The 23,050-nt window shown below is 43.1% G+C and overlaps 1 protein-coding gene across 23 annotated transcripts in view; it reads left to right on the top strand.

Moving 5' to 3' along the window:
* The window catches only part of FNBP1 (formin binding protein 1), a 156,479-nt gene that overhangs the window by 81,006 nt on the left and 52,423 nt on the right, over positions 1–23,050 (top strand). For all 23 annotated transcript variants that reach the window (XM_063650407.1, XM_054501233.2, XM_054501226.2 and 20 more), the window contains exons 5-6: positions 6,109–6,171; positions 7,193–7,297. In XM_063650407.1, coding sequence (XP_063506477.1) covers positions 6,109–6,171; positions 7,193–7,297 — 168 coding nt within the window. The remainder of the gene's footprint in view (positions 1–6,108; positions 6,172–7,192; positions 7,298–23,050) is intronic.

Here is a 23,050-nt window from a genome sequence, read left to right as displayed (position 1 = left end):
TAATGCTTGCTTATTTTAGATTCTCTGTGATTTTTTTTTTTTTAAATCTCAGCCACCTCTGTTCACTGGGAAATTTCTAAAAAAAAATTTGAAGGGTGATTTGATCTGTGTAGACTTTTATTTCAACTAAAAAGTTGAAATAAAGTAAGTAAGTGTAGCTGTCATCCCAGAAACTATTAGGGTTTGGTTTTTTTGTTTCTTTGTTTGTTTTAGCTTATTATTATGTTTTAAAAGAAACTAAAAGCATCTTATTACAGCAGAAAGTAAGAAGCATTTCTCTGGGTCTCTAGAGATGGCATTTCCTGTCTCTTTTCTGATAGGAGAGAAAGGAGCTGTGATGACTTCATTCTATGGCTCCAAAAGAAGCACTTTTTATCTTTGTGCAGAGAACAATTCCTCCTTCTTTAGCGCTTGCAGGCACACTTTCTAGACACACACTTGCTCACTGTCCAGAGAAGAAATGTTCGGCCATTGTTGGTAAACAACAAATACATCTGGCAAAGCTGGTGAATTTGTTTAACTTTGTAACTGTTAAAATAGCTTTTCCGGTGAAAGCAGCGAAGATAGAGCTAGAAACAAACCCCAGCTATTCAGGTCATGGTAGGCACAGAGCACAAAGGAGGGCTTTTGTTCCCTCCCTTAATTTCCTAAAGGATCCCCCAGCACGGATAGTTTTTCGTATGTTATGGCCAAATAAATGATAGAGGGACAGGTACTGTGAAAAAGGCTGGGGCTGGGCATGGTAGCTCATGCCTGTAATCCCAGCACTTTCAGAGGCTGAGGCAGGAGTATCACTTGAGGTCAGGGGTTCGAGGATAGCCTGGCCAACATGGTGAAACCCTGTCTCTACTAAAAATACAAAAATTAGCCGGGTGTGGTGGCGCGTGCCTGTAGTCCCAGCTACTCAGGAGGCTGAGGCAGGAGAATTGCTTGAACCCAGGAGGCGGAAGTTGCAGTGAGTCGAGATTGTGCCACTGCACTCCAGCATGGGTGACAGAGACTCTGGTTTTTTTTAAAAAAAAAGTCTGGAAGGAAGGAAGATGGGCATCACCCACAATCTCCTAAGCCCCATGAAATGGTATGATGGTAATTGCAGTTTTCAGGTAGTGGTTTAATAATGCGGGGAGAGGTGTGGCTGAGCAGTCTTCATGAGAGATAACTTACCAGTAAATTCAAGGTGTGCACCGTGCCTTAAACACAAATGCGTATTTATTATACATTTAAACTAAGGAGTGGCAAGAGAACCACTCTATGGATTTTTCAATCAAAATCATCCCTCGTGTTTTTAAAATAAGGCTTTTTTTTTTAAGACTCTTGTCTTCAGAGAAGATTTCTTTTATATGAAAGTCAGGTGACATGTCCCAGGCAATGCCTGTCATTGTCTGCTGGGCTTCTGTGCATTTCCTGTCTCCACCCACAGCATTGCCCCAAGCTGGAGGGAGCTTTCACTTTGTTAAAACATTCACTTTCAGAGTTGCTGGAGAGATAGACCGTCAACCTCGAGTACAGCTCTGAATTGGTGCTGGGGTTTTCTCGTTTTGTTCCTGTCTTTGAATCTCAAAGTAAAACTTTTGCGAGCGGCTGCATCTCTTCAGCAAACTGCGTAACTCGGTGCTCCGACTTGGGAAATGGGTATCTTTCTCTTCGCAGAGAAGTCACCCGATAAAGACTTTCAGGACCAGAGGTTCCTTCCAAAAAGGGCACAGTTGAGCCCAGATGGTTTGAAATTGACGCTCTGGTCTCTGGGGAGTCCTCCCTGAAAGCGTGGCTTTCAGAAAACCTGCTTGTATTTTCTATACGTTCTCCACCAAGGTCAAGAGTTTCCCTAACCCTGCCCTCAGCTCTACTTCTTAATTCTCCCACAGCCTGGATCCCTTCTTTTCTGTTCTATCCTTGTGTACATTACAAGAGATGAAAAACGAAGCCCCAAGGGGCTCCCCCTTGGGGGTTTGCAGAGACCAAAAAATTGCTGGATAGATAAAACTGACTGCAAAGAGGCGCTTAAAACAGTGAAACTCGACCTCAAAAGAGAGACAAGAAAACATTCCCTTATAAAGGAGCACTGTTCTAAATCTGATGTTGTCTCTGCCTTCCCAGCCTTTCCAGTTGTCAGCTCTGTTTTCTGACTCCGCTAAATCCTAGGTTCTGACGAGGTACAGGAAAAGCTCCGAGGCTGTACCTAGTGGACCTCTTTGTTTTTATCCTTCCTTCACCTGACCTTCTCTGTAGTGCACCCCTAACACCAATGCTTACCTTGTGAGCCAGAAAACAGACAGCACATTCAAACCCAGTAATTGAAGGAAGGTGGGTTATTAAAAGGAGCATTTACAACGTGGCAGATAGAGTTTAGGAAAAGCAGTGAGGATGGTGCAGTACCCTGGAGCAAGTCACAGTGGGGAGCTGATGTTGCCCCCCGGCCTCACAGGGCTGGAGGAGCCTTCCAGGAATTTCACAGATTAGGAACTTCTGAGGTTAGCTGCATGCGGGGCACTGCCTGACTGGAGCTGTGCCCTTTGGTCCAAGGACCCAGCCAACCTGTATCATCTCAGTGAGGAGAAGCTGCAGGTACAGTTTCCTGCCCTCTGATCACCCAGAACATCCTTGTGGCAAATCTCATCAGAACCAGAGGGCAAGCGTTCATGAGATCCCTGCATGTCAGTCTCTGAGGACCCAGACAGGGTGGAGAGTGCCCCTGGGAAATTTGCAGGACATTGACCAAGTCAGCGATGGTGCAGTGGAAGGATACTAAAAGATTTAGGGGCCGGGCGTGCTGGCTCACGCCTGTAATCCCAGCACTTTGGGAGGCCGAGGCAAGCGGATCACTTGAGGCCAGGAGTTCGAGACCAGCCTGGTCAACATGGTGAAAACCTGTCTCTACTAAAAATACAAAAAATTAGCTGGGCGTGGTGGGTCGCACCTGTAATCCCAGCTACCAGGGAGGCTGAGGCAGGAGAATCACTTGAACCCGGGAGGCAGAGGTCGCAGGGAGGCAGAGGTCGCAGTGAACCGAGATCACACCACTGCCCTCCAGCCTGGGCAATAGAACGAGACTCCGTCTCAAAAAATAAAAAATATAAAGGATTTAGGGAACTGGTGATTTTATGTCACTGAACAAAAAAAGACACCGTTCTCTTAACATTTCTGCATATTTCTAGCACTTCCTTCCTTGGGATCTTTGTCTTCTTTGGTCTCCTGGCTTTAACTATCCACTTTATACCGAAGACTCCCAAACTGGTCTTTAGTACAGACCGCTCCCTAAGCTCAGATCCACAAGTCCAAGTACATATTAGTCTCTCTACTTGTTTTTGTTGTTGTTGTTGTTTGTTTGTTTGTTTTTCGGGGTTTTTTTGAGATGGAGTCTCTATCTGTCACCCAGGCTGGAGTACAATGGTACTATCTCCGCTCACCGCAACCTCCGCCTCCCAGGTCAAGTGATTCTCCTGCCTCAGCCTCCCGAGTAGCTGGGATTACAGGCATGCGCCACCATGCCTGGCTACTTTTTGTATTTTTAGTAGAGACGGGGTTTCACCATGTTGCCCAGGCTGGTCTAGAACTCCTGACCTTTGGTGGTTCGCCCACCTCGGCCTCCCAAAGTGATGGGATTACAGGCATGAGCCACCACACTCGGCTAGTCTCTCTACTTGGGAGTCTCATAGAAATATCGGCCTTAATACATGTGAAACTACGTGTATGATCTTCCCTCCTCAGACCCACTTCTCTCAGTCTTCCCTCTCCTAAAGCTCAGACTGACAACCTCGGAGTCACCCTGAGCAGCTCATTATTGCACATCTGATCTTACCGCCCAGAAAATCCTGGAAGTTTGAGTGATCAAAAGGCGCCCAGAACCTGACCCCTCTCACCACCTGCACTGCTCGCTACGTACAACCTGTCCAAGTTGCAGTAATCTCCAGGATTGTTACAAAAGCCTCCCACCGTCTGAAATCTTTCCTTCACAACATCTTAGAGTTACTCATCGACTCTGGTTCATTCAGACAAAAAAGCCTACAAGACCCTATACAACTCCCTCTTTATTCTCTGACCTCACATGATATTCTCACCAAGGCTCCTCTAGATCTAGCCCCCAGGTTAACACCACACCAGAGCCTGCCTCAGGGCCTTTGCAGATGGCCGGGAGGGAAATTTATCTTTATATTTAAAATAATCTAATAATGAAAACAGCCATGCACACAAAACTCTTACTCAAGTGTTTGTAGCAGCATTTTTCTTTTTCTTTTTCTTTTTTTTTTTTTTTTGTTTGAGATGGATCCTTGCTCTGTCACCTAGGCTGGAGTGCAGTGGCGCGATCTCGGCTCACCGCAACCTCCAGCCTGCTAGGTTTTAAGCAATTATCCTGTCTCAGCCTCCGGAGTAGCTGAGATTACAGGTGCACACCACCACGCCCGGCTAGTTTTTGTATTTTTAGTAGAGACGGGATTTCACCATGTTGGCCAGGCTAGTCTCAAACTCCTGACCTCGTGATCCGCCCACCTCTGCCTCCCAAAGTGCTGGCCTGGCCGCATTTTTCCTAATAGCCCAAACCTAGAAACAACCCAGATGTCTATCAGCTGTTGAATGGATAAACAAAATGTGGGATAGCCACATGATGGAATAATCATTTGGCAATAAAAAGGAATGGAGTACTGATACATGTGAGAATGTGGACCTTGAAATCATGTGAAGTGGACATTAGGAGATAATGAACACGTCCCAGTTACCAAAGGCCTCAGACCGTGTTTCCATTCATAGGAAACATCCAGAATAAACAAATCCACAGACAGAAACGCTCCCTAGGGCTGAGGAAGATGGAGGGTGACGGCTAGGGGGTACAGGTTTCTTTTAGGGGTGATAAAAATATTCTAAAATTGGTTGTGGTGATGGTTGTACAGTTTTATGACTCTGCTAAAAACCATTGAATTGCTCAGTTTAAATGAGTAAATCAGATAATGTCTGAATCATATCTCGAAGCAGTTTAAAAAGATGAAGCGATTGCTGTCTTAATAAAACATTCCTGTCGTTTTTCCAAGTGACATATATGTCTTCAAATTTTATTTTATTTATTTATTTTTTTTTTTTCTGAGACAGAGTCTTGCTCTGTTGCCCAGAGCTGGAGTGCAGTAGCACGATCTCAGCTCACTGCAACCTCTGCCTCCCAGGTTCAAGCAATTCTCCTGCCTCAGCCTCCCAAGTAGCTGGGATTACAGGCACACACCACCACGCCTGGCTAATTTTTGTCTTTTTAGTAGAGATGGGGTTTCACCATGTTGGCCAGGCTGGTCTTGAACTCCTGACCTCATGATCCGCCCACTTCAGCCTCCCAAAGTGCTGGGATTACAGGTGTGAGCCACTGTCCAGCCTGTTTTTTTTTGAGATGGGATCTCATTCTGTCACTCAGGCTGGAGTGCGGTGGCACAATCACGGCTCACTGTGGCCTCAACCTCCCAGGCTTGGGTGAGCCTCCAACCTCAGCCTCCCAAGTAACTGACTACAGGTGTGCGCCCCACCATGCCTGGCCAATCTTCAAATTTTACACAGTTGTACCTAAAGCTGTAAAGGGAACTCTGTGACTGCTTTTTTTTCCCCCAAGTGAAACTTGTTTCATCTGTGATGACTATTCTTGTTTTCATTTCCACATTAAGCTTTTTATTCCCTTTTCCTCTTTTTTTTTTTTTTTTTTTGAGGCAGGGTTCCACTGTGTCATCCAGGCTGGAGTGCAGTGGCGCAATCACAGCTCAATGTGGCAGTGTCAACCTCCCTGGACTTAGGTGATCCTCCCACCTCAGCCTCCAGAGTAGCTGGGACTATCTGTGTGTGCCACCACATCCAGCCAATTTTTCTATTTTTTTTGTAGAGTTGGGGGTCTCACTGTGTTGCCCAGGCTGTCTCGAACTCCTTGGCTCAAGCGGTTCTCCTTTCTCAGCCTCCTAGGGTTCTGGGATTACAAATGTGAGCCACCGCACCCAGCTACCCCTTTCAACTCTTAAATTTCTTTGGAGCATACATACTAGAGGTTCAATATTTAGATGTTGTTTAAATGAATGAAAATGTTTCCTCCTGGGTTCATAAGAGAAGCAGAGGGTACTAATCGCCAGTGTGTTTTCCCCTTTGCAGAACTTTCACGATGGCCGTAAAGCCCAGCAGCACATCGAGACTTGCTGGAAGCAGCTTGAATCCGTAAGTGAACAATGCACAGCAAAAGAAACAGCTTTATAGATTTTTTTTTTCTTTTTTTTGAGACGGAGCCTCCCTCTGTTGCCCAGGTTGGAGTGCAATGGTGCTATCTTGGCTCACTGCAACCTCTGCTTCCCGGGTTCAAGTGATTCTCCTGCCTCAGCCTCCCAAGTAGCTGAGATTACAGGCACACGTCACCATGCCCGGCTAATTTTTGTATTTTTGGTAGATATGGGGTTTTGCCATGTTGGCCAGGGTGGTCTTGAACTCCTGCCCTGAAGTGATTCACCCACCTTGGCCTCCCAAAGTTCTGGGATTACAGGCGTGAGCCACTGCACCCAGCCTAAGAAATGTCTTTATAGATTTTCCGGTTTCAATTTAATTTAAGCTTGAGTCAATCAGAAGGTAAAAAACATGCACACAAAAACACTAACGAAACATATTTATAGATTTTTCTCATTTAATTTGTTTCTAGAACCATTATCTAAAGTTGAGCCAAAAGAGCTCAAGTTGAGTATTTTTCTAAAAGTCACGTGGAAATAATAAAGATTAGACAGTTTTGATGGAAATAAATGCAGATTTTAAAATAACTTCTGCAAATTATGACATATAAAAAATCAATTCAGAGAAGAGTGTTCTTGGGCCAGACACATTGGCTCATGCCTATAATCCCAGCAATTTGGGAGGCGGAGGCGGGAGGATTGCTTGAGCTCAGAAGCAACCAGCATGGGCAACATGACAAAACCTAGTCTCTACAAAAAATGCAAAAATTAGCTGGGCATGGTGGTGCATGCCTGTAGTCACAGCAGCTAGTGAGGGTGAGGTGGGAGGATCACCTGAGCCGGGAAGGTCAAGGCTGCAGTGAACCAAGATGGCGCCACTGCACTCCAGCCTGGGTGACAAAGTGAGACCCTGACTGAAGAAAAAAAAAAGAAAAAGAACAATGCTCTTTGGGAGCTTTAGATAAAATTACGTCTTCTCGTAGGACCCTTATGGTTTCATAATTATTTTCCTCTGATTTTAGAGTAAAAGGCGATTTGAACGCGATTGCAAAGAGGCGGACAGGGCGCAGCAGTACTTTGAGAAAATGGACGCTGACATCAATGTCACAAAAGCGGATGTTGAAAAGGTGAGGTGAAAGCTCAAGTGAGGGCCGGGCATGGTGGTTCACGCCTATAATCCCAGCACTTTGGGAGGCTGAGGTGAGCAGATCACCTGAGGCCAGGAGTTCGAGACCAGCCTGGCCAAGGTGGTGAAACCCCATCTCTACGAAAAACACAAGAATTAGCTGAGTGCGGTGGCAGGCACCTATAATCCCAACTACTAGGGAGGCTGAGGCAGGAGAATCGCTTGAGCCCAGGAAGCGTTGGCTGCAGTGAGCCAAGATCACGCCACTGCACTCAAGCCCGGGTAACAAGAGCGAAACTATCGCCAAAAAAAAAAAAGACAAAGGAAAGCTCAAGTGTGTCTTTCATTTCCCCTGTGAGTGTTCATCACCGACCACCCATCCCCAAGTTCCCGTTTCTGATGTAGCCACAAAAGGCACTACGTGGGGAATCATTTTCATTTTGTGTCAACCATTGTGGGGACCAGAAGCTCAAGTGTGGGGAATCTTCGGTGTTAGAATTTGAGACGTTTATCTGTTGAGTCACCAGGGTGATAAAGTGGAGACTTAGACCATGAGCAGTCTGGGAACAACGTTCCAGAAGGTTGTGGCTCTTAATGGCTTTTCAAAGAGAAAGTCAATTTCTTGAGAGCCGGAGGAGACAGGACAAGGCCATCTGGAAGAGCTTGGCTGCTTATAATGGTTCCTTTAGAGCAATAGTCTCCCTGCTTGCCTGACTTCTAATTGATTCCTCCTGGTTGATAACAGTGAGGTTGTAGTTGAAGGCTTGCATATTTCAGTCCTCTCAAAAGCTTTTCTCTAAATGGACTTGTACTGTCAACTAGAAATATTATAAAGTGTATACTGTTTCTCATTGTGGCTCAATATGCATTTTTTCCTTAGAAGCTGAATTTTATTTTTATAAAAGTCATCAATACAATGTAAACAAAATTAGGCTTTTACAGAACAAGGACTCATTCATGATGCCCATGGCTGTTTGGGCATTCATAGCCTCATGCTGTATGTGGGTGAAAGCACTGAGTTTTTATAGATTTGTTGAGCTTTTGACAGATCAGTTAGAGTTGAGTTTAGTTGGGAAATGGTGTGAACTATTATTTGCCCAATTCTGCCAAATTCCTTGCTTAAAGACTAGGTATATGTTAGTATTAGTATGCCTTTTTCTAAAATTATTGAATATATTAAAATAACATATTCTTGCCAGGTGCTGTGGCACATACCCCTAGACTCAGCTACTTAGGAGACTGAAGCAAGAGGATTGCTTGAGCCCAGGAGTCCAGACTGGGCAACATAACAAGACCCCATCTCAGGAGCAGGGGAGTGTTCTCAATATCTGTATTTGATCTCAAAGTGGAGATACTTACTTTACCAAAAGACATTAATTTGTTGCTAAAGTTAAATATTTAAAATGTTATTCAATTAAAATAAGTTAGATTAGCCCAAAGTTTAAAAAGATATTTTATGTTGAATGAGGCAAATCAGTGTATGTATCATTCATGTGTGTGTGTGTGTGTGTGTGCTAAAAGAAGTACATATGTATATATTCTAGAGATACCGAAATATGGTCTCTATTTTTATTTTATTTTTTATGTTTATTTATTTTATTTTTATTTTATTTTTTGAGATGGAGTCTCGCTGTGTCGCCCAGGCTGGAGTGCAGTGGTGTGATCTTGGCTAACAACAACCTCTGTCTTCAGGGGTCAAGTGATCCTCCTGCCTCAGCCTCCTGAGTAGCTGGGACTACAGGAGCCCACCACACCCTGCTAATGACCCTGTCTCTAAATAAATAATTTTTTTTTTTTTTTTTGGTGTGGTGTATTGGCTCACACCTGTAATCCCAACACTTTGGGAGGCCAAGGTGAGCAGATTGTTTGAGTCCAGGAGTTCAGGTCCAGCCTGGGCAACATGGTGAGACCCTTTCTCTACAAAAAATACAGAAAAATTAGTGGAGCATGGTAGCCCATGCCTGTGGTCCCAGCTACTCCGGAGGCCAAGGTGGGAGGATTGCTTGGTCCTGGGAGGCAGAGTTTGCAGTGAGCTACAATCCTGCTGCTGCACTCCAGCCTGGATGACAGAGCCAGACCCCGTCTCAAAAAAAAGCGCTCAGCCTCTAAACTGTCGCTTCATTTCTGTTTTTTTCTGTAGAGATGGTCATATCAGCAGCAAGTTCTTTTCCAATCTTCATGGCTTTTGTTTATTTTTTCTTATCTTAACTCTGCTGGTTATGCCCTCTGTTCTGCTGAGTCATCATTGTGGACTTCCTCAGCTTGTTCCTGATTGCAAAGAGTGCTTCAAAAGGTTCCCCATTAAGAGTGATTTTTTTTTTTTTGAGACGAAATTTCACTCTTGTTGCCCAGGCTGGAGTGCAATAGCGCAATCTCGGCTCACTGCAACCTCCACCTCCTGGGTTCAAGGGATTCTCCTGCTTCAGCCTCCCAAGTTGCTGGGATTACAGGCTTCACCACGCCCAGCTAATTTTTTGTATTTTTGGTAGAGGTGGGGTTTCACCATATTGGCCAGGCTGGTCTCAAACTCCTGACCTCAGGTGATCCACCAGCCTCGGCCTCCCAAAGTGCTGGGATTACAGGCGTGAGCCACTGCGCCCAGCCAAGAATGACTTTAATATACCCTTTATTGGTTAAACAATTTTCCTTTTCCTATGTTGCCAAGAGCTTTTTTTTAAGCTTGACTTATTATTGAATATCATTAAATATTTGTTCTGCTTCCTTTAATTCATTAACATGGTCAATTACATTAATCAGTTTTTTTTTACATTGAGCCAAATTAGTGTTCCTGGGACAAATTCAACTAGATTATGATGTATTATGTTTTTATGCGTAGCTGAATTTGTTAATATTTTATTTAAGATTTTTCATTGAAATGGTCTGTATTCATTGAAATTGATCTATAATTTTCCTTTCTTTTCTGTTCTACTTTGCATTACTTATGAGTTTTGGAGTGTTTGCTCTTTTTTCTGAAATAATATATGTAAAATTAAACTTGCTATCCCTTAAATGTTTTATGATACTTCTTTGCGTAAATCAGTTAGAAACTACTGATTCCATATTTTATTGTCTACTTCTGGGTTGATCCTAGTGGGTTACCTTTTTGTAGTAATATATCCATTTCATCATAAATTTTCAAATTTATTGGCAAAAAGTTGCCCATAATATGTTCTCACCTTAATTTTTGCTGCATATGCTATATCTCCCCTATTTACTCCTAATACCTTTTTAAATACATTTTTCTTTTTTTCTGGATACATTTTTTTAAGAAATTATTTATGCTTATTTTATTATATTATTATTTTTTGTATATAGAGATGGGATCTCACTATGTTGCCCAGGTTGGCCTAAGCCTCAGCCTCCCTAAAGTATTAGGATTATGGGCATGAACCACTGTGCCCAGCCTTAAAATCATTGTTACTAGTATCAGATTTTATCTTTGTGGAGCCTCCCTTTTCTATTTTTATTTTCTATTTATTTAACTTCTTCCCCCACCACCCCCATTCCCCTCCTTCTCCTTCTATCATTACCTTTGGATTTATTCCATTACCCTTTTAAAAAGTTCTTTCTTTAGATGCTTACCTCAGTCTGTCTTCTTTTCCAGTATAAACATTAAGATTACAGACTTCCCACTTAAGTACTGTTTTCTCTGTATCCCACATATTTTGGTATGTGGTATTATTAATGTTGTCCGTTTCCAGATATTTGTCCTTTCTTTTACTGTTTAATCTCTCACCTATGATTAATTTAGAAGCATGGTTTTAAATTTCCAAATGTATGACATATTTCAACTTTTGTTACAGATATTTATTTATTTATTTATTTATTTTATTTTATTTTATTTTATTTTTTTTTTTCTGAGACGTAGTCTCATTCTGTCACCCAGGCTGGAGTGCGGTGGTGCTATCTTGGCTCACTGCAACCTCTGCCTCCCAGGTTCAAGCAATTCTCCTGCCTCAGCCTCCCTAGTCCTGGGATTACAGGTGTGCACCACCACGCCTGGATAATTTTTTGTGTGTATTTTTAGGAGAGACAGGGTCTTACCATGTTGGCCAGGCTGGTCTCAAACTCCTGACCTGAAGTGATCTGCCCGCCTCAGCCTCCCAAAGTGCTGCTATTACAGGCGTGAGCCACCATACCTGGCAAGATTTCTAACTAAATTGCATTATGTCCTGGGAAATCTGTATGAGTTTCAGTCTTCTCTATTTGTTGAGATTTGTTTTACAGCCTAGTACACAGTCAGTTTTTATAAATATTCTGAAAGTAATAGAAAATAATGTGTATTCTCTAGTATTTTTATTAGGCCAAACTTACTGTTTTATCCAAATATTCCTATCATTAAGGATTTTGTTTTTCAACTTGTTCTAACACTTTCTGAGAAAAATGTGTAACATCCTTGTGTCTTAATTTCCTTGTCTATAAAATAGGGACACTGAGGAACAGGATTGATGCGAATATTAACTGAGTTAATATGTAAAACGTGCACAAAACCATTTATGGGATGTTGCCAGTGATCTACAACTATTACAATGATAATGGTAGAGGATTATTGATTTTCTGTCTATTTTACTCTTTTATTATGGAGTTGTTCTATTAAACAAATGAAGTTTAGAATTGTAATATGTTCAAGTGATTTCATTTTTCATCAATAAAAAGTGGCCCTCTTTCCCAGTCAAGCTTAATCCCCTAAAGTCTATTTTACCTGATGTAAACCAGGTATCTTTAAGTTAACATTGCCTGGCAGATCTTTCGCATACTTTGACTTTATACTTTTCTTTGTCCTCATATTTAGATGTGTCTTTTGCAGATGGCATATGGCTGGTTTCTGTTTTTTTGTTTGTTTTTTTCTGTTTTTTGAGTCTCACTCTGTCGCCCAGGCTGGAGTGCAGTGGCATGAGCTCCACTCACTGCAACCTCCACCTCCCAGGTTCAAGCGATTCCCCTGCCTCAGCCTCCCAAGTAGCTGAGATTAAGGTGCCTGCCACCACACCCGGCTAATTTTCATATTTTTAGTAGAGATGAGGTTTCACCATATTGCCAGGCTGGTCTCGAACCCCTGACCTCAGGTAATCTGCCCACCTCAGCCTCCGAAAGTGCTAGGATTACAGGCATGAGCCACTGCACCCGGCCTATTTTTTGTTTTGTTTTTTGTTTTGAAATAGAGTCTCGCTCTGTTGCCCAGGCTGGAGTGCAGTGGTGTAATCTCAGCTCATCGCAACCTCTGCCTCCCGGGTTCAAACCATTCTCATGCCTCAGTCTCCTGAGTAGCTGATATTATACAGGTATGAGCCACCACACCTGGCTAATTTTTGTGTTTTTAGCAGAGATGGGGTTTCACTATGTTGGCCAGGCTGGTCTCGAACTCTTGATTTCAGGTGATCCTCCCGCCTCGGCCTCCCAAAGTGCTGGGATTACAGGTGTGAGCCACCATGCCCAGCCTTAGCCTGTTTGTCATGCTTTTCACTATATTGTTCAAGTTCACTGTTACAAGAAAGCTCACTGTGATTGCATCCGAACATGAAGATGCTGTGTAAAACTGCAGATAGACCAGCAAGACTTCTGGGTTATACTAAGATAATTCCCCCATATAAGAAGTCATATAAAGCTGGGTGTGGTGGCTCATGCCTGTAATCCCAGCCCATTGGAAGGCCAAGGCGGGAGGATCGCTTGAGCCCAGGAATTTGAGACAAGCCTGGGCAACATGGTGAGACCTTGTCTCTACAAAAACTTTTTTAAAAATTAGCCTAGCATGGTGGTGTGCCCTTGGAGTCCTAGCTAGTCTGGAGAGGGTGAAATGCGAGGATCACTTGAGCTTAAGAAGCAGAGGTTGCAGTGAGCCAAGATTGCACCACTGCACTCCAGCCTAGGTGACATAGCAAGATCCTGTCTCAAACAAACAAATAAATAAATAAAAAGAAAGAAAGAAAGAAATTATATAAGAAGGTACAAGTCTTGGCATGATGGCTGGGCATGATGGCTCACGCCTGTCATCCTAGCACTTTGGGAGGCTGAGGCAGGAGGACTGCTGGAGGCTAGGAGTTCAAGACCAGACTGGGCAACATAGAGAGACCCAGTTTCTACAAAATAATAAAAAATTAGACCGGGCATGGTGGCTCACGCATGTGATACCAGCACTATGGGAGGCCGAGGCAGGCGGATCACCTGAGGTCAGGGGTTTGAGACCAGCCTGGCCAACATGGTGAAACTTCATCTCTACAAAAAATACAAAAGTTAGCAAGGCATGATAACATGTGCCTGTAATCCCAGCTACTTGAGAATTGCTTGAACCCAAGAGGTGGAGGTTGCAATGAGCCGAGATCCCACCACTGCTCTCCAGCCTGGGTGACAGAGGGAGACTCGGTCTCAAAAAAAAAAAAAAAAGAAAAAAAATTAAAAATTAACTGAGTGTGATGGTTTGCACCTGTAATCCCAGCTACTTAGGAGGCTGAGGTGGGAGGATCGCTTGAGCTCTGGAGGTGGAGGCTGCAGTGAGCAGTGATCGCGCCACTGTACTCCAGCCTGGGTGACAGAGCCAGACCCTGTCTCAAATAAAGGAAAAGGTACAAGTCATAGCGGAGAAACCTGTGAGGTTCAGAGCAGACTGTGTGTAATTATGAATGTGTGTTTCGTGGATCTTTATCTATGGTGATGGAGGCCTAGACTTAAAGTGGGTTCTCCCGAAGCGGGTATTACCTGGGTTCATTACCAAGCTGCATTAATGTCAGTTTTCAAACTTAGGGTTTGGACTCCACACATGCTCTGAATTCTGGCTGTTTGTGGTTCAGAAATTTCCAGGATGACTTTTTTCTTTGTTTTTCTCCCTGAGGCCAGATCCAAGGCAGTTTTAACTTTTAAAAAGTGTACTTGCTGAATCCAAAGGTGATTTTGGGACTTTTAACTTGTGCTGCCAAATTGAATTGCTATCCTCAACTATTTGAATATTTCCAAAGATCTAGTACTTTTTCTTACACTGGGAGCATCGTTTTGCTATTTTTATGAAAGTGCCACTTACCTCCTTTCCAAGGATATGATGAATTACCCAATTTTGGCATCACAAACATTGAAGCTGAGGGAGCAGCAATGTCTAAACATTGAAATTCTTAAGTTATTTTGCTTTGGATTTGACTTGAAACACTGTAATTTCCCAAAACACCCAGTACTTTGACTGTTCTGTCAGTTTTTTACTTTGTTGCCTATGAAGGCTTATGTCAGCATCAAGCTAACTGGAGGCAGTTTTAGTTCTTATCATTATTTAATGTCATCTCCCATTATGATTTCTGACATTCTCTGAATCTAACATAAATGTTTCTCCCCCAGTTCCCGCAAATGATTAGATTATCTAATTGTATTCAAAGCAGCGCATCCTCCTTTTTTTCTAGCAGCCAGCCACACAGCACTGGGAACGGTAAGCCTGTGCTTACAAAGGCCTTATTTGTTCATGTGAACTTTGTCTTGTGCTTGATACAATTGATACGAACTATAAGCATACGTTCATTTTTTAAACTACCTAGGATCCTGGGTATAAGCCTGATTTTCTTTTCTTTTTGAGAGTTAATGCCCAGATATGGATTGAAACCACATTTTGAAACCACATTTTCATTAGCACTGTGTTCACTGTTTTTTTTTTCGTTGTTGTTGTTGTTGTTGTTTGTTTTTTGTTTTTTTTTACTTTTTGTGGTGATCAAGGTTTTGCAGTGTTCCCTAGGCAGGTCTCAGACTCTTGGGCTCAAGCTATCCTCGCACCTCTGCTTCCCTAAGTCTGAGATTACAGGTGTGAGCCAATGTGCCTGGCCAGCACTGTGTTCAACTCACCTCCATTCATCCACATCCACTCTCAGATTTCGGTACGCTTTGGCATTGTGTTAGATGCCAGCGTGTGGCCAGATGTTTAGTAGTTCCCTTATAAGAGGGTATGTGGCATCCTTAAGGCACCCAGTTTAATTAAAAGTAAGTTTACAGTATAAAGTAGATATAAGAAAAAGCTAGCAGTTTTTATCTCTGGGCAAGAGTGCAGATTTGGATGCCATGAGGATGCCATGTTCCTTAGAGGAAAAATGAAGAGAGGAATTCAGCTTAATTGAACAATTTTTATTGGCAGGGAAAACTCAAGGAACCATGCAGTCTCTTTTTCTTCTTTGACATTTTGCAGCTGTCATAGAGTTTTGAACTTGAAGGCTTTGAATGAGCTGGAGTGATTTGGAATTAGTTAATCTGGGTTTGTAAAAGAAGCAGTATATGTTGGGATAGGTCATCTTGCAGCGCATGACCCCTGTGTTTCAGCTGAAGGTGAAACAGGATCCCCTGCTGCCCTTTCGACAAGGTGGACTAGACAGCCTTACTCTCTGTTTTGGGATATTGAGAGAGAAACTGCAAAGGAACATGGGAAAATTATACCATGTGCGTCTTACTCTTGTAAAAAAAAAAATTAATTAAAACACTGAGATAAAGTATTCTTTGCCATTCTTCTCAGAGGTAATTACTCTTAACCCCTTGAGGTATATCCTTCTGAACCCTTTTAAAACAGCTGTTTTGGGCCAGGCACAGCGACTCACGCCTGTAATCCCAGCACTTTGAGAGGCTGAGGCGGGCGGATCACTTGAGGTCAGGAGTTCAAGACCAGCTGGCCAAATGGTGAAACCCTGTCTCTACTAAAAATACAAAAATTAGCTGGGCATGGTGGCACATGCCTGTAATCGCAGCTATTTGGGAGGCTAAGGCAGGAGAATCGCTTGACTCCAGGAGGTGGAGGTTGCAGTGAGCTGAGATCATGCCATTGCACTCCAGCCTGGAGGACAAGAGCAAAACTCCGTCTTGAAAAAAAAAATACCAGAAATACAAAAAAATGAGCTGAATATGGTGGCTCATGCCTGTAATCCCACTTACTTAGGAGGCGGAGGCAGAAGAGTCGCTTGAACCTGGGACGGGGAGGTTGCAGTGAGCCGAGATCACGCCACTGCACTCCAGCCTGGGGGACAGAGCAAAAGTCCATCTCAAAAAAAAAACCCACCAAAATAGGTGTTTTGTATGAGCAATAGCACAGACAAATAAATTAAATAAAATAGGTATTTTGTTTGTTTGTTTGTTGAGACAGGTTCTCTCACTTTGTTGCTCAGGTTGGAGTGCAGTAGTGTGATCACAACTTATTGCAGCCTCAACCTCGTGGATTCAAGTGATCTTCCTGCCTCAGCCTCCCAAGTAGCTGGGACCACAGGGGCATGCCACCACGCACAGTGTAGAGACGGGGTCTCCCTATGTGTTCCCAGGCTGGTCTTGAACTCCTAGCCTCAAGTGATCCTCCTGCCTCAGCTTCACAAAGTGCTGAGATTATAGGTGTGAGCCACCACACCTGGCCCCCCCCCTTTTTTTTTAATTTAAGGGAATTCTAATAGAATTATGACTTCGTGGTCTTCTCATCTTTTAAAAAATGTAACTCAGCCAGGCGCAGTGGCTCACTCCTGAAATCCCAGCACTTTGGGAGGCTGAGGTGCGCAGATTACCTGAGGTTGGGAGTTCAAGACCAGCTTGACCAACATGGAGAAACCCTGTCTCTACTAAAAATACAAAATTAGCCGGGTGTGGTGGCGCATGCCTGTAATGTCAGCTACTCGGGAGGCTGAGGCAGGAGAATCGCGGGAGGCAGAGGTTGCAATGAGCCAAGATCGCCCCATTTTACTCCAGCCTGGGCAACAAGAGCAAAACTCCGCCTCAAGCAAAACTCCCGTTGTTCACTGACTATCTGCTGGCAAGGTATGCGTGTGTAGATATCAGCACATAATCAAACAATCCTTGACTCTGAGGAACTTGCCTTTTGTTTTTTCTTTTTTTTTTTTTGAGACGGAGTTTTACTCTTGTTGCCCAGGCTGGAGTGCAATGGCGCGATCTCTGCTCACTGCAACCTCTGCCTCCTGGGTTCAAGCAATCCTCCTTTCTCAGCCTCCCAAGTAGCTAAGATTACAGGCGCCTGCCACCACACCCGGCTAATTTTTGTATTTTAGTAGAGACGGGATTTCACCATGTTGGTCAGGCTGGTCTCGATCTCCTGACCTCAGGTGATCCACCCACCTTGGCCTCCCAAAGTGCTGGGATTACAGGCGTGAGCCACCACACCCAGCCTTTTTCTTTCTAATGTTTGGTTTACTGTATTGTGAATTTTCCCACTTGCCCACCCAAACAACTCTTGAATGGCATTCTGGTGTCAAAGACTTTAAAATCATGGTTTGTCTGTCACTCTGCTTTGAAATAACACCATGCTATACAAACTTGGATGAGAGGCTACACCTAATCTTTGTGTTCCGATAGTGCAGCAATGGGTTTAATGTGGTATTGGGATGAAAAAGGAAAAGGTTATCAAAATGAGTGGAATGTGAACTAATATTTCTGAACAGAGAGAACAGTGTTTTCTAAATGCATGCATTAAACTGAGTTCATCCATGTCAGGCAATGAATAATTCCCTTTCTCTAATTCTCCCTTGCCTTGTGACTGTTGGCTCTTACATAATTTCTAAATGCAAAATAGGATATTGTCTAACAGAATCTGCAGTTAGTGGTTACACACAGCCGCAGAAATTGTTAGTTAAGTTCAAGTTATGTTTTTGAAACGCCAGTAATAATTTCTTCCTTTTCTTATCGGTCTAGTTTCATTGAACTTTTATGGTTCTTTTTCTGCTAGAGTCTCAATTTATGAGCCTATGTTTTCCACCAAAAGTTAACGGTGCCTCTTCATTCTAATTCATTGCAGTTAATTCTGAATACTGGATGGCCAGAAGAGCTCTCTATACAGTGTGAGAGGTTTCCTTATTTCTGACTAATTAGTAGTTTTTATTATATATCCCGATTTGAGGAAATGCTTTAAAACTTAAGTTAAAATCCTGACCATGAGCACTGAACAGTGTATCAGTTTCTTTGGGAGTTTGCATTCCATTTTTTGTATACAGACTTCTCGAAGTATTTGGCTTTGAATGTGATTAACTTTTTAATTCTACGTATAGATGTCCCTGTTGTGAAGCAGAATAGGAAATCCTGAGTCATTTATGAATTAAAGTGGAATTCTGTGATGTAAATAATAAAAAATAAAATTTCATTTCTGGTTTTTTTTTTTTTGGAAACAGAGTGTCACTCTGTCACTCAGGCTGGAGTGCAGTGGCACCGTCTCAGCTCACTGCAACTTCCACCTCCTGGGTTCAAGTGATTCTCGTGCCTCAGCCTCCTGAGTAGCTGGGACTACAGGCGTACGCCACCACACCCGGCTAATTTTTTGTATTTTTAGTAGAAATAGGCTTTCACCACATTGCCCACGGTGGTCTTGAACTTCTGGGCTCAAGTGATCTGCCTGCCTTGGCCTCCCACAGTGCTGGGATTATAGGTGTGAGCCACCGTGCCCAGCCACATGTAATTTTTAATGTGTCATATATTCCATAATAGAATATTTTAAAGAGAAAAAGAAAATTATAGAAAGGAATCTATGTCAATTTTAAGCAAGAATGAAGGAGTTTACTTTAAATGATGATCAGTTTGATAATTATCTCAAGAAAACAAACGAAATTTAGTAGTTTAGGTTTTCTTCAGTTGGAATCAGTGTTGCCAACTCTGTGAAGCCAACAGGATGGAGTTGGCTCTATTCTAAGTGAAGCCAGCCACGTAGCAGAGTGTTAAATTTTTTTACCATTTGGGGAAACAGTCTCTAGCACGATGACCACTTTAGTTATTGTACGTATAAGGAATTGTACTATTGAATATTTTGGTTACCATTGCTGTAGTACTAGGTTGACATCTTTATTGAACATGTTAATATCTTCAGTGCCTTCCCCACGTTTCTGTTTCTTCTAAAATGTCTGACTCTAGTCATCTGAAGGAATTGTTCACTGTAACAATTTAGAGAACTTTTTTTTTAAAAGGAAGTGGTTAGTATGAATGCAGGAAATAAATTTTGCAACTGCAGCTTAATCTTTTTAGGTTTAAAAAAGTTTCAAATGCTTTTTATTGCAAAGAAGAGAAAAGTATACAGAATTTTATTATAAGTATTACCAAAAATGGATATTGTTGCTATAACTGTTCTTTTATAAGTGGATCAATATTCAAATCAAAGATTCTAGAAAAGACACATTTGTTATTCTCTTGTTTATTCTGTGGAGTTTATATTTACTCCTAAAAGCATAATTATTAACAAGCCTGTAAGTTAATGTGCAAAATAGCAATAGGGCAGCATCATTCTCATACCCTAGATCTGAAGATAGAAATGAAGAAATGAATTCCCTGAATATATATGTATTTATTTATGTGTGTGTGTGTGTGTGTTTAGCTTCAGCACTTGGCACTTAGTATGTGGCCTGAACTGTTCTAAAGGCTTTTGTATGATAAGTCATTTAATAAGGTATTTTAATTTTCAATGACAGTAAATGGCCTAGCCCATGGCTAAGAGCTTGTTCCTGATCTTTGTATTACGTGGAAGTGGGTTCAAATCTTGTTTCTATCACTTACAAATGGCATGACATGTGGCAACTTACTTCATCTCTGGTTCCTATTCCGTAAGTAAGGATGCGATTATGCACCTCGAGGGCTGGGTGTGAGGTTTCAGTGGGTGTGATGTATGTGTAGTGGCCTATTTTTGAACTGCAGTTAATTGGCCGACACTGTTATTGCCATCTCTTTTTTGCCTGTGTCCTTCTCCTTGCATTACTTCTGCCTCCTTCCTCCTCATCTCTTACCCTTTAGTCTACTTTTTTTTTTTTTTTTTTTTTTTGAGATGGAGTCTCGCTCTGTTGCCAGGCTGGAGTACAGGGGCATGATCTCGGCTCACTGCAACCTCCGCCTCCCACGTTCAAGCAATTCTCCTGCCTCAGCCTCCCAAGTAGCTGGGACTACAGGTGCCCACCAGCACGCCCAGCTAATTTTTGTATTTTTAGTAGAGACGGGGTTTCTCCATGTTGGCCTGGATGGTCTCGATCTCTTGACCTCATGATCCTCCTGCCTCGGCCTCCCAAAGTGCTGGGATTACAGGCATGAGCTACTGCACCCGGCCATATTTTTAACATTCTAGGCATTCTGGGAATCTAGACATTCAGCAAGAATATTTATTGGACAAAGAGTGTGAAACACCAGTAGGACTATAATAGATACCTTTCATGAGGTCCCCAGTTAGCAGACTGGAGAGAGATGGATGAGAGAAGCATGAGACAGAGAGAGAAGAAAAACTTCAGTCAGTTGGGGAATAAGGTAGAGTATGATATGTAGCATGCCAAACTGTGTGAAGATCATCAGAACAATAGCAGTTTTTTTTTGTTTTTTTTTTTTTGAGACGGAGTCTCACTCTGTCGCCCAGGCTGGAGTGCAGTGGTGCAGTCTCGGCTCACTGCAAGCTCCGCCTCCCAGGTTCACGCCACTCTCCTGCCTCAGCCTCCTGAGTAGCTGGGGATACAGGCACCCGATACCACGCCCGGCTAATTTTTTTGTATTTTTAGTAGAGACAGGGTTTCACCGTGTTAGCCAGGATGGTCTCGATCTCCTGACCTCGTGATCCTCCCACCTCGGCCTCCCAAAGTGCTGGGATTACAGGCGTCAGCCACCGTGCCCGACAACAATAGCAGTTTAAAAGCAATTAGGCCGGGCGCAGTGGCTCACGTCTGTAATCCCAGCACTTTAGGCTGCCAAGGTGGGCAGATCATTTGAGGTCAGGAGTTCGAGACCAGCCTGGCTGACATGGCGAAACCGCATCTCTACTAAAAATACAAAAATTAGCTGGGCATGGTGGTGCACACCTATAATCCCAGCTACTTGCAAGGCTGAGGCAGGAGAATTGCTTGAAGCTGGGAGGCGAAGGTTGCAGCGAGCCGAGATCGCGCCACTGCACTCCAGCCTGGGCAACAAGAGCAAAAGTCCATCTCAAAAAAAAAAAAAAAAAGCAATTAATGATTGCTCTACATACTTACCAGTGAGATAAAGGAAAAAAAATTATAAAAACTATCAATGAGGTCCATCATATATGAAATCACCTGGTTCTTTCATCAGCAAAACGCTAGGAGCTCAACAGTTGCTCCTGCATTCTGCATCTGAAAAAGGTCTGTGCAGACTGTAGGTTTTTGGGACAGGCCTGAAAGCGGAATCAGGACTTGAACCTGAAGGATATGTAGAAACAGAAAAGAGAAAGCGCCACTGAGGTAGAGACAACTTCATCCAGGGCACTGAGGGAGCATGCTGCTGACGTTGACCTGCCTGCCAGGACAGGGGACTCTGTGTGACCTAGCTAGAGAAGTAAGATGAGAACAGTTTGTGAAAGATATTTAAAGCCAAATGGGCCAGATGCAGTGGCTCATGCCTATAATCCTAGCATTTTGGGAGGCCAAGGCAGGAGGATTGCTTGAGCCCAGGAGTTCAAGACCAACCTGGGCAACATAGTGAGACCACCCCACCCCTGCCCCAACCAATCTCAGAAAAAAAAAGAAAGAAAGAAAAAAGCCAAATGGCAGGATGAATGTGACCCCGATAAAATGCTATTGAACCTACTCTTCAAAAAACCTACACTGGAAAGTGTTTTATATTTTCCAAAGGGCTTTTAGTCCTCTCCATGTTTCCTTTATCCCTTTATAGATAAATAGGGTGAACCTATAAAATGTGAAATTACCATTAGCCTAAAGTGGCCCTGCTGGATAAGGTACAGCCAAGACTGAAGCATGTTTCTGTGCCTCAAGTTCGGTGTTCTTTCCAGTTTACCATTCAGCTTTACTACTGGATTGTATTAAATAAGCTCCTTACTCTTAGCCACCGCTTTTTCCTATGGAACTAGGCAGATAATAGACGTGTGAAACTGGTGGGTTGAGGTAAGATGACAAATAGCTATTAGCACAGGGCCTCAGTATCAGGACTCAATAAGGAGAGGTGGGGGCTGTACTGGCCTAGGAAGCCCAAGTCACATGTAATGAGGGCGGCCATTATTCACCATCCATTTACACATCTGTAGCCGTGTGGTAATGCAGACCAAGTGTTGTCAAATCTTCCGTGTCATTCCTTTTGGAGTTAAATTTCCTTCTTCCTGGAAGATGGGTTGTTTTAATTTTTTTCCATGAGAGATTGTGACTGGTAAATTTTCTTTATTTGTTTGAAATGTCTTTATTTTTGTCCTCACTCTAATGTGATAGTTTAGCTAGATATAGAATTCTAGGTTGACAATTATTTTCTCTAAACATTTTGTTTGTTTGTTTTGGTTTTGGTTTTTTTTTTGGAGACAGAGTCTCACTGTCTCCCAGGCTGGAGTGTAGTGGCAGATCTTAGCTCACTACAATCTCCGCCTCCCAGGTTCAAGCGATTCTCCTGCCTCAACCTCCCAAGTAGCTGGGATTACAGGTGCCTGCCACCACACCCAGCTAATTTTTGTATTTTTAGTAGAGATGCGGTTTTGCCATGTCAGCCAGGGGGGTCTTGAACTCCTGACCTCATGTGATCCACCCGCCTCGGCCTACCAAAGTGTTGGGATTACAGGCGTGAGCCACTGCGCCCAGCCTAAACTTTTAAAAAATATCATTCAGTCCAGGTGTGGTGGCTTATGCCTGTAATTCCAACACTTTGGGAGGCCAAGGTGGAAGGATCACTTTGAGCCCAGGAGTTCGAGACCAGGCTGGGCAATGTAGGAAGACCTTGTCTCTACAAAAAAATGAAAAGTCACCTGGGCAGGCTGGTGTGTGCCTGTCATCCCATCTACTCAGGAGGCTGAGGCAGGATCATTGCTTGAGCCTGGGAAGTTGAGGCTGCAGTGGGCTGTGAT

Source organism: Pongo pygmaeus, chromosome 13 (genome assembly GCF_028885625.2).
Source record: "Pongo pygmaeus isolate AG05252 chromosome 13, NHGRI_mPonPyg2-v2.0_pri, whole genome shotgun sequence".
Classification (NCBI taxonomy): domain Eukaryota; kingdom Metazoa; phylum Chordata; class Mammalia; order Primates; family Hominidae; genus Pongo; species Pongo pygmaeus.
Note: the sequence above shows the minus strand (reverse complement) of the source record. Positions and strands in the feature narration are given on the sequence as shown.